Source organism: Populus alba, chromosome 2 (assembly GCF_005239225.2).
Source record: "Populus alba chromosome 2, ASM523922v2, whole genome shotgun sequence".
NCBI classification, from domain to species: Eukaryota; Viridiplantae; Streptophyta; class Magnoliopsida; order Malpighiales; family Salicaceae; genus Populus; species Populus alba.
Genome location: NC_133285.1, coordinates 14,249,938 through 14,267,209, shown reverse-complemented (window position 1 = coordinate 14,267,209; position 17,272 = coordinate 14,249,938). Strand labels below are relative to the sequence as shown.

Here is a 17,272-nt window from a genome sequence, read left to right as displayed (position 1 = left end):
AAATCAACCTTGTTATAATATTTTCAAAAAATCAAACATTTTTAAAATCATGTTATCAGTAATATCGATTAGATCTCTTGGATTATTAGAATCTCTTTTTTAGCTAAGATTGAAAAAATCAAGCCGTCCTAAAATTATATGTAAAGTTTTACAAATTCCATAAAATTAACAAATATAGAGGGACTATTTAATTTATGTTTTAAAACTAAAGGGACTGACTCATAATTTACGCATGAAGAAATAGACCATCGAAGCTCCCTCCATCTCCCTTTCCCTTCCCTTCCCTTGCCTACCTATCCATCCGTTCAAACGATTGTGTTAAAAAACATAGCTCTCTCCGTTTAAACCCACCAGAGTATTGGTGCATTTGTTTCTCTCTTTAAAGAATATAGTCTCAAGTCTTAACTCCTCAAGCTCAAGCTCTGGCAGCACACATTTCACTAAACATGTAAGTCTTGGAAGTTTTACAGTAGTAGTGTATGCTTTGATTTTATACTGTGTTTGCGCATGTTCATGATGGATTAATCTTGATGTTAATGTGCTTTTTAGGGAGAGTAAGGGGTTGCAACCAATGGATTCAGAGCAACTGAGAGAGAATGCACATAAAATGGTCGACTTTATTGCTGATTATTACAAATCCATTGAGAATTTCCCTGTTCTCAGCCAAGTTGAGGTTTTTAACCTTCCTAAGCTTTAATATTCATTAACTTTATCTGCGCTTCTTTCCCTTTTGATTTCTTTATGGTCTCTCTTTTTGTTGTGTATGAGTGTGTGTGAATTTGGTGGCAAATGGGTTTTTTCTGTGTGTGCAGCCTGGATATCTACGCGAACTTCTGCCAGATTCTGCTCCAAATCAACCTGAAACGTTGCAAAATGTTCTTGATGGTGAATTTGCTTTATTTTACAAACAAAGAGAGGGAAAAAATGAACTTTTTTTGGTTGTTTTTTTCTTGCCATTGATTAGTTTCTTGATGTGAATGCAGATGTTCAAGCAAAGATTTTACCGGGGGTGACCCATTGGCAAAGCCCGAGCTATTTTGCTTATTATCCTTCTAACAGTAGTGTTGCTGGATTTTTGGGAGAAATGCTTAGTGCTGGTATTAATATGGTGGGTTTTAGCTGGATAACATCTCCCGCTGCAACTGAGCTTGAAATGATTGTTCTAGATTGGCTTGGTAAATTGCTCAAGCTACCTGAAGACTTTCTCTCTACCGGTAAGGGTTCTGATGAATGAATGTTAAAGTTCGTAAGGAAAAGCAGCACAGGCTTTTTGTCATACAATTTTATCAAGATATCCGCACAAACTTGGTCTATGTGCTCACGTGGATGCCATAAAATGCTCAGTAATTTGTCAATGGTATAGCAGAAACCAGCTGTGTTCAGTCTTTTCAGTTGATATTCTGAAATGTTTCTTGCAATGTTTTCAACAGCTGTCTGAAGATGGCATTGCACAATGATTCACTCATAGGACACTTGCATAAGCAGTTTTGATACCAGAGTTATGGTCAAAAGAGTTTAAATTATTGATGTTTGTGGTTGGTGCAATTTTGCAAAGCAGGACAAGGTGGTGGAGTGATACAGGGCACTGCAAGTGAAGCTGTTCTAGTTGTGCTTCTGGCTGCTCGTGATAGGGTCTTGAGGAAGCTTGGAAAAAATGCCCTTGAAAAGCTTGTTGTTTATGCATCCGATCAAACACACTCTGCTTTGCAAAAAGCCTGCCAGGTATCTTTGTAAAACTATGCACAAGCATCCATAAAATTGCACCCATTAATAACACAAAAAATTCCGAAGATGATGCTTCATGCTGAACTATTGACTTCCGTTTTCTGAGTCACGATTATTTTTGGAGGAGGAGGGGGGGTGGAGCCCAAAATTTTGTTTGTAATGACTCTGTTATGTGCCCATTTTTCATAAATCAAGTATAAATATTTAAGTGGTACTATTTGAGGTGAGTGATAGTAAATGCACTTCATATATGGCCCAACACAGCATTTCAACTTCTTATTCCATAGTCTTACTCTTACCTGTAGCCTTTGGTCAAGCTAATTTTGCTCTACACGATAATTTCTCTAACTTTGGTCAATGGATGCCACTTCATATTAAATTAAGCAGAAGCTGGCAACTATGTTGGTGCAGCACTAAAAGCTACCTTTCCAGCTGCTTGATAACTTACAGAGCATTTTCATACCATTAACTTTCCATTGTTGACATGTTCCCAAGAAGACCAACAGAAAAAGTATTCTGAACATGATGCTTCGTGCTGAACTATAAGCATTCATTTTCTGAGTAGGGGTTTCAGGCCCGAGGGGAGGGTGGAGTTTTCAATTTTTCATTTTCTACATTGCATTGTGCATCAAATTTTCATATTCTTAAATCAGATAAAATTACATGTTCCAGCTGAAACCAAGTTGGTGTGGTACTAAAACCGATTGTTCCAGCTGCTTTAGGAATAAAAACTCCCACAACATTCCATTACGATGGAGTTTGTCAAGGTCTCCCCTCACATGGGACGAATCATGTGTCCATGCTAGTGAAAGCTAGCACCATGATTAGTCTTTATATAATAAAAATATAATATATACATTTCAGAGCTTTTTTAAGCACATATCACTATTCAGCAGTCACATGTTTTTCATTTTATTTTATTTTTACACTTATATAGAGATGTGTGTATTTATGGATATATTTTTACCATGGTGAAGTTATTCTTGCTATTTGTAATGTCTTTTATATTCGTATGATATATTTTTTTTCTAATTAATGACAGATAGGAGGGATCCATCCAGAAAATTGCAAGCTGCTAAAAACAGACTCTTCAACAAATTATGCCCTTTCTCCAGATTTACTTAGTAAAGCAATTTCAGATGACATTTCCACTGGATTGGTCCCTTTCTTCTTATGTGCTACAGTAAGACACTGAAAATACTTTCCTTGGTTGCTTTATTTTGATGCTCTTTGACCTTGACCATATGTTTTTTTTTTTGGTGATTCTTTCTGTATAATGGTAGAATTAAGACGTGTACTCTTTTTTTTTTTTGTCTTTTAAACACGTCAATGGAACAAGTTGGTGCATCCTAAAAGGTCTATTGGCTCTGTGCTTGGGCAAGCACTGTTTTATTTTTAGGTAGAATGCTGATGATGACTTTGGAATATGAAAATCTTCTTTGAAACCTATACCTGTCATCTGGTTACTCTATTGGAATAAACTAGAAAGAGCTCACTAAATCCTTGATTTAGTCAACTGTTAAGACATTTAGTAACTGGATTTTGAATTGGTTGCAAACATGTTTTTGTTCAATAGGTTCTCAAAAGATTAGTTTGATCACACTAGCTGCAAATAAATCCGCCACCATATGCTTGAGAATTGATAAATCGCAAGATTTTTGTCATCTTGCAGCACATATAAAGCTTACTGAATTCAGGAACTGGATATAGATCTGTGGATCTTTATGGTTTTTGACTTGGGGGTTATTTGGGCATCACCAAATTGTGCAATGCACTTAGGGGTTGATTATTAGGATAGATATTCAAAAGGACATTATCTATTTTTTCCCTGTGATAAAACTCTAGAAATAGAACTGCCACTTACAATTCTTGCATGTAATGGTTTCTCTCAAGACTAGAACCTTACAGTTTGTGTTTGCAAGCTAGAACTTCTACTGTTGCAGTAGGCTGTGGCTCCTTAATGGGATCACAGAATATGTAGATAAGAAATGTGTTTGGTTCCTTATGGGTGTTGAAGTTGTAAATTTTTTTGTACAAGACAATTTGGTTGGACTAGCAATAATCCAGATATAAAGTTCAGGTTCCATTTTAACCAGTGATTATGTATGTGAATCCTTATACATGGTCATGTAATGTGATTGTAAGTAGATTTTACTCCCTTTTTTTTTTTTTTTTCTTTTTTGGTATTTTAATGGTACTAAAAGTCTTTCATGTTCTTGCAGGTAGGAACTACATCATCAACAGCTGTTGACCCTTTGCTTTCTCTAGGAAAGATGGCTAAGGTAACAGGTAGCCTGTGTTTAGTGAAATAAGCAAGAAATCTGCTTTAAGCCTGTACAAAACTCCATACTCTATTGTTATCAAGATCTAGCAGCAATGGCAAGTGCAGTCTTGCACCCACAATTAAAGTTTAATAGGTAGAATTTTGTTTAGAGAGCATAAGGAAGGGATGGGTTGGTAAGTAGCACAAGCTAAGCCAAACAAGCAGGCTACCCTGGCTGCAGGTTAAAATGAATTCACCAAGTAACCCTCTCTCTCTCTCTCTCGCTCTACACACACACACACATCCCAGTAGAATTCCAAAAGAAACATGTTAAAAAACTCAGAAACATTGACATCAAAATTAACCTGTCTATTAGAAGGCCTGTAATGAAAAATTGTTTATGATAACAAATTCCGGCGTTTCTGTATCCTAAAACCTCCTTCAGTACACTCCAGTTCTCAAACCCTTTGAGGATTTTTTTTATCTAGAGGTGTGTGAGATCCTATATGATGACCTTGATAGATCCTATATGATGACCTTGATGACACTACCATGAAAGTTTTTGTTCGTGATAACAAAGGTTGTATACATGGCCTCTTGACAGAATAATGGAATATGGTTTCATGTGGATGCTGCATATGCTGGAAGTGCTTGTATTTGTCCAGAATATCGTTGTTACATTGATGGTGTTGAAGAAGCAGACTCTTTCAACATGAATGCTCATAAATGGTTTCTGACGAACTTTGATTGTTCGGCTCTTTGGGTAAAGGTATGCTTTTTTCTTATCTGCTCATATTTATCATATGTTGGCCCATGTTTAATGATTTTTACATTTTTTCATGCTATCTGCACCAATCATTGTTTTGTCCACAAGCACTTATAGCTCACTCACTCTCAGTGATGCTAAAATCTGAACACTCCCCCCCCCCCCCTCCCTCACTCACACACATGAACACGTGCCTGCTAGCATGCACACTCTTTGTGTACACTTAAGTTGCAGTTCATACGTAATTGAACCCCTTATTGGGCAGTGGCAGTTCCCTCCTGTGGAAAACGAGAATTGGGGTGGGATTCTTTTGGAGTTTGAGGTTAAGGTTCCATTTAGTAAGTCAGTAACATAAAAATCATTATATCCAATATCTTTAAAAGAAAATTTCATGGAATATACACGATTGACATTTCCTTTTTCTGTACTACTTGCAGTGAAACATCTATTGCACTGCATATGCATGCATGGTCGATATTTTTTATATCTATTGCTCTGTGCATGTGCATATTTCTGTCTGGTCAAAAAGTCAATATTTTGGAGCTCTGCACTTTTCAGTCAGATATCTTCATATCTTTACTACCATCCTCGTCAGTATAAGAATATATCAATCTTCTTTGATTCAAACAGTTTATACAGAAGGGATTCTCAAAAATAATCATGGGAGCAGATACTCAAGTTCTGTTTTGTGCAATCTAGAAATGATGCATGATGAAATCACTTGAAGTGTTGCACTATTGTCACTAAAGGAATCATTAAAATGCTGCATCATAAATGTGCTTTCAGCTCTTAAATTTTTTTTGAAATGTCAAGTAGTCCATGCAGTTCCAGATAAACAAGGATTCTTGGTAAATCTAGAATATCTGGTTTCTAATTGTCCAAGAAGAAATGAAAAGCTAGTTGCTATAATTAAAACACGAGGACTATAATTGCTGTAATTCCTAAATTGTTTGGGCTACTGATTGTTGTTTCTTTGGTTAGTTTAGTTGTTTGAATATGCAAATACATTAAATGAGTTTTATTTTTATGCTGGACAACAGGATAGAAATGCTTTAATCCAGTCCCTCTCTACGAATCCCGAGTTCCTGAAGAACAAAGTAAGAATCCTTGACATCTTCTTAATCTTATTTCCATACAATTTTTGCACCTGAAGTTCACTAAGTAAAGGATTATGTTGTGAGGACTTGAAGGGTGGGAATTTTCATGTCTTCCCAAAGTGTGCTACAATGAATTTGATTTGACTGCCATTGGACGTGTTTCATCAATCTGCAATTCAAAAGCTCCAAAATAGCCCATTTAATTTTCTAAGAAGATATTCATAATCTCCCAACTTGGGGGTTACAGCTTTCATGATTTAAATTTTGTTATACATGTCAATCTCTGAACTTGTTTTCTTAACATGCTTGTAAGCCTCGAAAGGTTACAGGTTTATGTAACATTAGAACAAGTTGCTAGCTGTAGATGATTGGATTTTTAATATCAAACAAATTAAATTCTTAACCAATCATAATTTATGGATTATGATGCACATTTCAGTAATGATATTTCCTAACATAGTGACATGTCAGGCCTCTCAAGCAAACATGGTTGTGGACTACAAAGATTGGCAAATTCCTCTTGGACGTCGGTTCAGGTGTGCCATCAAACTTTTGCCTCAATGCCTCTTCCTTCATAGGCTTTTCAGCCAAATCAAAAAGATTTGGAAAACTTTTGTGAATGCATCCTCACACAAGTTTCTCTATTGCACAGCCATGCACCATATACCAGAAGTGCAATTTAATCATACTTAAAATGCTACCTCGCAGATCACTGAAACTGTGGATGGTACTGCGGTTATATGGTTTGGAAAATCTACAGTGCTACATCAGAAATCATATCAACTTGGCTAAATATTTTGAAGGGCTTGTTGCTGCAGATTCAAGATTTGAGGTAGATAGACCTTGTTATGTGTGTCTATATGTGTTTCTATTTTACACACCTGATTGGACCTCGGATCTTTCTAATACATACCTATTCACAGATAAAACGTTTTTAACCAGGTCTAGTTACTCTATTCTTTTTATCTTTAACACCTTTAATTTCACCAAATTGGCAGATTTTTGTTGATATGGTGGCTGTTTTTTACTTAAACTTGGTCCTGAGTCTTGTTAGTTTGGTAGAGAAGAGTTTAAATTGTAAGGGTGGATGAGCTGATGCTGAAATGGCTGTTCCCGTATTTGTTGAAGGGGTGTAAGTACTGCCTCTCATGTCAGCTAGCGCACCTGACATGGGATAAGCCATTGCTGGGCTTAGTGGTCTTAAGCATGAAATGCCTATTGAACCCTTTGGAAAAGATAGGAAATAAGTGGGTAACCTTCCTTCAATTGCCAGAATAAGAAATCAGTTATGTTAGCTACTCACCTCGGCACACAACCACTGCTTGCCTTGAAACAGGAATTTTCCTTTTGGTGTTGCTATTGTAATGTAATAAGCTAGATGCATTAAACTAGGCTGAAAGATTGAAAACTGGTGTGAAAGAGAGGTGCCATAAGCAACCACTACCATTTCATTGCATTTTTTAATCATTTCTATGTCTACGTGTTTATGAAACTTCCCCATAGCTATGTTTTTTTTATGCAAATCAATACTCTTATGATTTCTCTGTACCATAATTCATGTTGCAGGTTGTCACCCCTCGGATATTTTCATTGGTTTGTTTTCGCCTTCTACCCCCTAACAACAATGAAGATCACGGAAACAATCTGAACCATGACCTATTAGATGCTGTAAACTCAACAGGGAAAATTTTCATATCACATACAGTAAGATCGATGTTACTTTTATATATCTTTTCTGCAGTAACTAAAATGCTCATGCAGTGGTTTCTTCTTCTTCTCTCTCTCTCTCTCTCTTTTTGTAATTTATCATCTACTTAAGGGAAAGGAGAACTGTGGTTTGCTTGTCTGATCATAGCCAATCTTTGCAGGTTCTATCAGGCAAGTACATATTACGTTTTGCTGTGGGAGCACCATTGACTGAAGAGAGGCATGTTACTGCAGCATGGAAGGTTTTGCAAGATGAGGCCTCTGCTTTATTAGGAAGTCTATAGGGTTAGTTAATCCTTTTAGTGCAATCTACCCGTGGTTGATGAAATTGACTCACCACACTTCATTTTCCCCCTTTCCTTCTGATTTATTTGATTTTGTTATTGGCATAACCCATCAGGAATCTGATGCTCTAATGTCTGTGCTCTATGATGATTCCCAAAATTGACAAACACAAAAGGGAGGAACAGGCATTTTTTGGCTGGCAACAAAAGCTGAAAGAGATCGAGAACAACTAATTTTTTTCAACATTTTGGTGTGACCAAGCTAGGTTGCTGAGAAGCCAGCATGATATTTTGCCTCAATGTAGAATCAACATCCTGTTTGTTTATATTTCTACCAAGTTCTGTCGAATTGTGATTAAAGGAGAAGGGATGGATACCATAATCAGCATGAAAAAAAGTACGTACCAATGCTGATTCTGCTATAACTTGTTGGTAATATCCAATCTAAAAATCTTGAAAAATGTTCCTAATCAGCTTGGTTACGTTCAGCTGAAGTTTCAATTCTCACCACCATCAGGTAGGACCTGTCAGGTTCTCTTATCCTTTCTCAGAATGCTGAACCTGAAAAATGGTTCTATTTTTATTTTTCTTACCTAGATATCCTTACATCCTATTTAAAGAGTGAGATTAGTCTCTTTTCAAGATTCATAGCTGCTTCTCCTAATAAATACGTTTCTTGAGGATCGAACTTGTGTTTTTATTTTTGCAGGGAAATACGTTAAACCAACACTTTATTGGTTGAAAAATGGTCCTATGAGCATTAAAAATGTTGCTTTAGGCATATTATTTTCCACCAGAGCATATCCAGGCTCAGCAAATGACACTCTTCCTAGTAGTGAGGTTGGATTTTGGAACAATGAGAATTCAATTAATAGACCTATCCTTGCCATGCATGATTTCTAACAGGTCTAGCATGTTTTGTAATTCTAATTTGATCATTGAGAGATTATACTCTCTCTGTAGGATAACCCAAATGAAGATATTGATGACCTAAGTATTTACAAAACATAAAAAATTACAATTTAATTTGAACTCAATAAAAATTGACCAACCTGAATAAATAAATATTTTATTAATAGTTATTTTATTCAATGAATAATGGGTAGAATATAAATACTGTGAAATCCGTCTGAATCTAACTCAAAATATATGTTTATATTATATAGATATATAGAACATTTAAATTTTTCTTAATACATTATGATATATGTATCTTAATGTTGACATAAAAATGTTTATAATATTTATTATTTTATCATTTAATATACAAATATATACTTCAATATATATATTAACTATTTTATTTTTTATTGAATAATAAATAATAATAATAATGGATACCAATACTCAAAACCCAATAAAGAATTTATAAATATATAAATTTCTTACTAAAAAAATAATAAATAAAGTATAAATATAAAAAAAGTTCAACCCGTGGATAATCATTGGCATCCTAGCAACATGTCATATATATATATAAACTTGACCTGAGCAAATTAGCATGCAATTCACCATTTATATCCCAGACTTAGTCGCGCGTTAGGATGTTATTTCAGAGTTTTTTTTAAAAAAAAAAGTTAATAAAATAATATCATTTTAGTTTTTTTATAAATAAAACAATATCAATTTGAAAAAAATAAAATATTCTTATTTTAAACAAAAATTAAAAAATAATTTGAAGTTTATTTAATTGAGACGCGTCAAATCATTTAAGTGTGACAAGTTCTATTTCTTACACGATTCGAAAGCAAATATGGCCTCAATCATGTTCTAGATAAATATATCACCAGGTTAATCTGTCAATTCAACCGGGGTTTGATATCCATGTCTAATACCATAGTGTAAACATGCATGAGAGCTAAAAGTTACAGCACTCGGGAAATTAATGTGTAAGAATCCTGAATTAAAGCCCTAAATTAATCAAACAATATAATCTTGAATAAACATCAAATATTCAGAGAAATGCCATAGCCAATTATCTTTTTCTCTGCGTCAATAGCTCCACTGTGGCTATCTATTAAGCTGTGCTTTGTTGGCCAAAGTAAAAGCCCTAAAAGCAATCAATCTATCCACCAGATACTCGAAAATATTTCTCAAACCCATTGTGGCTATAGCTTTGTTTCCTAAATAAGAAACAAAAAAAAATTATTCAAGCAACAATAAAATTTGATCAATTTTATTAGAATAAATATTTTAAAAATTTGATAATTCAAATTTTCGTACTTGACAGCTCTGCATATATTCTTACATAACCCCACATTTGAGATCCAGTGCTGTACAAAAATGAAAAATCATTACATATATTCTCTCCACCTAAAGTTATTTTACTTTTTCAAAAAGCTTTAGCTCGTGCGGTGCAAGGTTGTTAAAATCATGATTTAACTCGTAAAATCGTATGATTTTACACGTCAATATATGCTTAACGTGCGAAATCGTTCTAAAAACTCAGAAATGGGTGAAATTGAGTTGGAATCAGGTGAAATCGTTTAAAATTGTGATTTCACCACCAATTGAATGATTTTATCAAAGAACATAAATTGTCATTATTGTTGGCCTATTGCTCCAGGTGTCCAGCCACTATTGGCCTATTGCTATTACTGAACAAAAGCAAAATCACGTTCTGTCGTTCTTTACTTCTTTCACTTTCACTCCCACTATCCCACACACAGAGATTACAGAACAAAATTGAAATTCTTAAATTTCTAAATTCGTAGTCTCTTTCTCTCAGCCTTTTAACAATCAACCACCCCCAACCATCCTCTTATTTTTTATTTTTCCATCATCCACAACGTCTAGAAAACCAGCCACCGTAAGATCCAAAGTCCAGACTCCAGATAACAACAACAACGTCTCTCAAGTCTCCACCAAGTAAGTTATTATGTTTATCTTTTTTCACCTCCTGCAAAAAGCATCATGATCTAAAGTGTACACTGTTAATTATTTCATACTTTGTTTTTCACCTCTTGCGAAGCACCAGGGAAAATACATGGCTACAATAGTTAAAAGATTTGCAAGGCCCTTTTCACTGGCTCCTAGTGAAAAACACAACTAGCACTGCATAAACCAACATTCATTTGCATCTCTATTATCCATATTTTTTATATGTTGATCTTGTGCATGCTCCATCTTATGTTTGAATAGATATCACTTGTGTATAGATTTTAGATAGCTTAGGACTTAAGAGCTTATTCTGTTATAGCTTAACATTACTCCGTGTCCATTCTTCACTGGTTCCCAACTTTTGGCTCCCTTTTTCTTTGGATTGTTAGATCCTTCTACATGGTTTAAAGTTTCCATTTGATTGTATAGTTTTTTTTTTAGATGAACCATTTGATTGTCCAACTAAACTGATCATTGATCAATAAAATTTGTTAGGTTGTGTTTTTTAACCCACTTTTTGCTTATGACTTGTCTGTGTTTTTTTATCTTAACATGACTTGTTGTTTACCATATATATGAAATGTTGATCGAGTTTGATTCCCTAAATCATTAGCCACCCTAAGGAGATAGAAAGACTAGTTTTAAATGAGTCACAATCATTGGGTTCCGTTCTAATAAAATAGTAGATTTTTGAACAGTTCTGTGCCTTAATCAAAACTCTGCTCTGTCATTTCAATAAAGGTTAGCCTTCTATTTGACGACTACCAACTTCACTCAAAGCAATGCCTCTATTTTTAATTAGTTTTATCTCATTACAAGCTAGAATGAGTTCTATTCTGTGTTCAGTCTATCAACATTTCATTACATGATTCTATCTCAAAATTATTGATTAAGACTTAGGTTATTGATTTTAATTAATTTTTGAAAACAATATTATGGTACTTCTTTTTAGATAGCTCATATGGGATGTTTAATATCTAGATGCATTATTGTTCAAACACATGTTATGATACTTCTTTTTTTAAAAAAAAAAAATTAATTACAATCATAAAATGTTTGGATTGATTACATGGTTGATTTGAGTTGATTCTTGAATTGTTAAACTTGTGGCATCTAGAAAAAATTATTCTGGTAATAGACTTGATATGGGATGGCAACATAGTATAGATATTGATAAAAATTCTAGAAAAGTTCAGTGCAAATATTGTCAAAAAATTATCAGCTAAGGTATTTTTCATTTCAAGCAGCATTTGGCTTACATTCGTAAAGATATTGAGCCATGTCAGCAAGTATTAGAAAATGTTAAGCAAATGATTTTGAGTGTTTTGGTGAAAAATCAAGAAGCAAATAAAAAGAAAAGAAAGGCCCATCAATATAGTGGAAATGATGATGATGAAATAAAAAAAAATTAGCTCTAAGGACAAAGAAAAGAAAGCAACTAGTGGAGTGAAAGTACACAAATAACCCTAAATTAATTGCTAAAAAAAGATATTAAAGAATAAGCATGTCGATAAATTGCAAGGTTTTTCTACACTGGTGCAATTCTATTTAATTGTGTAAAAAACCCTAAGTTTCTTAAAGCACTTGAATTGGTTGCAAAATATGGGCTAGGTTTTAAGCCTCTATCCTACCATGATATTAGAGAGAAGTATTTGAAGCAAAAAGTGGATCAAAGAATGAAATTGCTTGAGAAGTACAAGCTAGAATGAAAAAAAAAAAAAAACAAGTTATTCAATAATGTATGTGATGGATAGACATATAAAAAAAGATATTGTATTTGTAACTTTTTTGCTAATAGTCCTAAAGGGATAATTTTTTTTTGTCATCGGTGGATACTTTTAATATGTCCAAGACTGCTGATAAGGTATTTGAGATGTTAGATTCCATTGTGGAGAGAATTGGGGAGGAAAATATTGTCCAAGTAGTCACCGATAATGCTGCAAATTATAAGGCTGCGGGACAATTATTTATGGAAAAAAGAAAGAGTTTGTTTTGGACATCATGTGTTGCCCATTGTATTGACTTGATATTAGAATATTTTGAGAAAAAGTTAGTGGTTCATCAAGTAACTATTACTAAAAGGAGGAGAATCACCTCATATGTTTATTTAAAAACTATTTTTATTTTCATGCTAAGGCACTTTACAAAAGGAAGGGATTTGATTAGGCTTTCTGCCACTCGATTTGCTACTACATATTTGACTCTAGGATGTTTGAATGATCATAAAATGCAGCTAATAAACTATGTTTACTTCCAAACAATGGAGTTCATGTAGGTTTGTAAGAATAGAAGAAGGGAAACGAATTTAAAATTGTGTTTTGGACAACAGGTTTTGGCATGATGTCACTATATGTATCAAGACAACATATCCTCTAATTAAAGTTCTTCGATTAGTTTATTCAGAATAAAAACCATTATGGGTTTTATATAAAAAGCAATGGATGGAGCAAAAGAGAAGATACAAGTGAATTTTGGTTCTGTGAAAAAAAGATATATATATTTTGCTAATTTTTATTTCAAATGTTGTCATCTGTTAATATGAATGTTTTTAGAGATACTTCCAATTGAGATATTCCTAGATTGTAATGGTATTTTTATTGTTTTTTTTATATAGTTTTATACCTATATGGAATATTGTTGATGCAAGATGAGAACTTCAACTCCACAGACCCTTACATGCAGCATCTTATTATTTGAATCTTCATTATCATTATAATTCCTATTTTAAGGTTAATGCCAACATTAAAAATGGATTATATCAATGCTTAGAAAGGATGGTACCTAATGCAAGTGAAAGGTGCAAAATTGATTTGTAACATGAATCCTTCAAGGATACAAAATGGTTGTTTGGCATTGAGGCTTCCAAGACATCAAGAGATAAAAAAAACTCCAACTTAATGGTAGGATTCTTATAGGGATGAATGTCTAGAATTACAAAGGTTTGCAATCCGAGTTCTAAGCTTGACTTGTACTTCATCTAGACGTGAGCGTAACTAGAGTACATTTGAAATGATGAGTTCTTTTATTTTTTTTTTATTTTAAATGTTGAAATATTTGATAAAAATCTTATAAATTTGAATTGTTTATTTAGGTTCTTACAAAACAAAGAAATTGTTTGCACCGGAGAAAAATGAATGACTTGGTATTTGTAATGTGCAATCTAAAATTAAATGATAACCAAGTCAAAAAGCAAGCTGATGATTTTGGTATAAAAGATGATCTTTCATATGATGATGATTTGATAACTGAGGGAGAAAAACATTCAATCATTGATTTGCTTAGTGCTATTAATTATGCAATACAAAGAAAAAATGGTAAAAAGATGAAAGTGATGAAGAAGAAATTCCTAATGATGCTGAAATGGAGAGTCAAGGTACTAAAGATGATTTGGAGATTCAAATTGATGACAATTTAGAGAATTCAAGGAGTTTTAAGTTAAATAAAATTGATAATATTGGTGTTGGTACTAGTAATAGCACTAATGTTCATAATATTGGTGTTGGTACTAGTAGTGACACTAATAATCCTCTTGATGCTAGTGATATTGATGAATGTCTGAGGAATAATGAGGAAGATGAAGGTAATGAAGCTGGTTTTAGTTTACATGACACACCAACAGATTATTTGTTTTAAGTTTGTTAATTATTAGTTAATGAAAAGTTACTTAAATTATATATGAATTTTTATTTGAACCATGTATTTTAAGATGCTTGAACTATGTATGCATTTTTATTTGAAGCATGAATTTTTTTTTTAATGTATGTTAAAATTCCTTACAACTTTATAATTTTACGATCCGTTTTTATGATCCGAGTTTATTTTGCATTTTTCATGCCGTGTCAAAAATATGTTTTTAAAAACCTTGATGTGGGGTAAATCATTTTAGCTTTTCTCATAAAACTTATAAAACATTGTGGATTGTTATAGTATTTTCTGATTTTTCTTGCTTGAATACATGATTTTCTTTTTCTTTTTGTTTTCTTTGTGTTCTTTTTGTTATAATTTTTTTTCAAAATTATTTTTGTCAATTTTATTTTTTAATATTAAAATGATTGAGAATTTAGCTTTGAATTGTTTTTTTCTTTTTATTTTTCTTTTCTATGAGATTAGCGTGGTTTGCAAATTTTGTAAAGATAACCTAAGTTACCCCAGTTTATGGGTTTAGTGGGGTTTTCTTTTTTTTTTTTCTTTTTTTTTTCTCTTTTGTTAATTGAACTTGGCTTTTTTATAGTCTATTTTTTTTCCATATAGTTAAAAAAAAAATAGTTTTTTAAGAAAAATCTTATTATTAAACTTTATAAAGTAATAAAAGTTAACTGATATGGGGAAACCATTTTTCACCCAATACCTATTGTAATGTAGATTACAATAATAATTCACAATGTTTTGCTTTTTTTTTTTTTTTTGAGTTTTTGTTATGATATTTTTCTTAAATCTATTTTTATCAATTTTATTTTTTAAGATTGAGATTGTTGAGAATTTAGCATCATAATTTCCTTCATTTTATTTTGTCTTTATATGAAGTTAGCATGGTTTACAAGTTTGCCAAGATAATCCATGTTACCTCGGTTTATAAGTTTGGTAGGTTGTATTTACTTTAATTGAACTTGACTTTTTTGTAAATTTTTTTTTTCACATATAGTTAAACAAAATAGATTTTTATGAAAAGTCATGTTATTAAATTTTATAAAATAACAAAAATTAAAGGGTGTGAGAAGACTATTGTTCACCCACAAACATTGCACTATGAACGACAATAGTAATCCACAGTGTTATGCTTTTTTTTTTTTCTTTTTCCTTATGTTCTTTAATTTTTGTTATGTTTTTTTTTTAATTTATTTTTGTCGATTTCATCTTTTAATATTAGGATAATTGAGAATTTGTTTTTTTTATTATTATTATTTTACATTTCTATGAGGTTAGCATGGTTTAAAAGTTTATAAAAGTAATTTGGGTTGCCCTGGTTTTTTAGTTTGGTGGGGTGTCTTCTTTTTTAACTGAACTTGACTTTTTTATCATTTATTTTTTTTCTTATATAATTAAAAAACAGTTTTAGATAAAAATTATGTCATCAAACTTTATAAAGTCCATAAACCTATTCACATGTTTGACTGATTGACTTGGTTTGCGTGTTTGGAAAGTTTAACTTTTTTTTAATTAGTTTTTTTTCATCCTTAGATACCAAATTAATTGAAAATTTAATTTTATAATTAGTTTTCACTTCATCTTTTATGAAGTTATCACATTCTAAAAAATATCGATACTGGGTTAATGTTTAATTTCACAATCATCTATTTTTTTATCATATAATTAAATAAAAAATAATTTTAAAAAAACAAATTATGATTTCAATGGAGTCCATAATCCAGTTCACAGATTTTGTGTACTAACTTGACTTATCCGATTCATAGGTTTGACAAGTTTACTTACAAGATATGGTTTTTTTCAATTGATTTTAATTTATTATTTTTTAATTTTATCCTTTAATATTAGATCGATTGGTTGGAAAATAGATTACATTATTGATTTTTGTTTACTTTCTATAGGAATAATTACCTCAAATAAGTGTCTGTTTTTGTTGAAATTTAATTTTGTGAGCATTTATTTTTATTATATAATTAAATAAAAAATATTTATCTAAAAAATTTATTGAATCTAATAAAGTCTATAACACGGGTCATAGAGAGACCGAAATCAATCTAATTTGTCATTGTTTAAAAAAAAATTAAAAATTATCAATACACTTGCATGGTTGCAATTGAACAATGCGAAGATATTATTATTGAATAACATGAAATATGTCAACGCACAAACTGATACAAGAATATTTCTTACCTTCAAGAAAATTATTTGACGAGGAAATCTCTCTCTCTCTCTCTCTCTCTCTCTCTCTCTCTATATATATATATATATATATATATTATAGTTATAGTTATAGTTATTTTGCGAGGCACATTCTTGTTATGTATCGAATTACATGCACTCTTAAGTGACAAAGAGGGCCTCCCATGGCAGCGAACATCTACCAATCCATATTCTCTTAAAGTCTATGAAAGAAAGAAAAAATCTTCCGAGACATTATGGCTATAGCTTTGTTTCCTAAATAAAGCAGGAAAAATTATTGCAGCAACTAATTGTTTTCTTGATTTGGAAAGAAAATCAATTTTAGTGTTCTTGGAAATCTTTTATATTTCCTATATAATAAAGGGCCATAAGGGTTATAGAAATATTATTGTTACATTGAGTGTTGTATTAGGTTTTTGGAGCTCTTAGCAGTCTGCCATTAAAGGTACTTTCTTCTGCTTTCTATTCTTTTGATTTTTTTTTTCTTTCTTTGTCTTTGTATCTTTTATAGTAATAATAACTGTTATTTTTCATGAGAAAATTAGCTTCTTTTTTCGTTTGGAAGGAAAAAATCTAGCTTCTATTTCAGGGTTGCATGAGAGCTTTTTACCTTCTAAACTCTTCTTTTCATATGCTTTATAGGGTTATAGATTTTTTTTTCTTGATTTTAATTCTAATTTATGACAATTTAGGTTGATGCATGCGG

The 17,272-nt window shown here is 32.1% G+C and overlaps 1 protein-coding gene across 4 annotated transcripts; it reads left to right on the top strand.

Moving 5' to 3' along the window:
* Positions 1 to 269: 269 nt before the first annotated feature.
* LOC118050027 (phenylacetaldehyde synthase) lies at positions 270 to 8,315 on the top strand. 4 transcript variants are annotated; one of them, XM_073407751.1, is made up of 14 exons: positions 270 to 448; positions 550 to 673; positions 813 to 885; positions 984 to 1,214; positions 1,556 to 1,722; positions 2,768 to 2,908; positions 3,948 to 4,007; positions 4,593 to 4,757; positions 5,795 to 5,851; positions 6,323 to 6,387; positions 6,560 to 6,683; positions 7,418 to 7,555; positions 7,720 to 7,843; positions 8,019 to 8,315. In XM_073407751.1, coding segments are annotated over exons 1-13 (1,470 nt in total). In that variant the 5' UTR covers positions 270 to 446; the 3' UTR covers position 7,843; positions 8,019 to 8,315. The 4 variants fall into 4 exon arrangements, with proteins under 4 accessions (XP_073263852.1, XP_073263851.1, XP_073263853.1 ...); XM_073407750.1 differs by lacking the exon at positions 8,019 to 8,315 and adding an exon at positions 7,959 to 7,981; XM_073407752.1 differs by lacking the exon at positions 8,019 to 8,315 and having other exon boundaries at positions 270 to 477; positions 7,720 to 7,952.
* Positions 8,316 to 17,272: the final 8,957 nt, after the last annotated feature.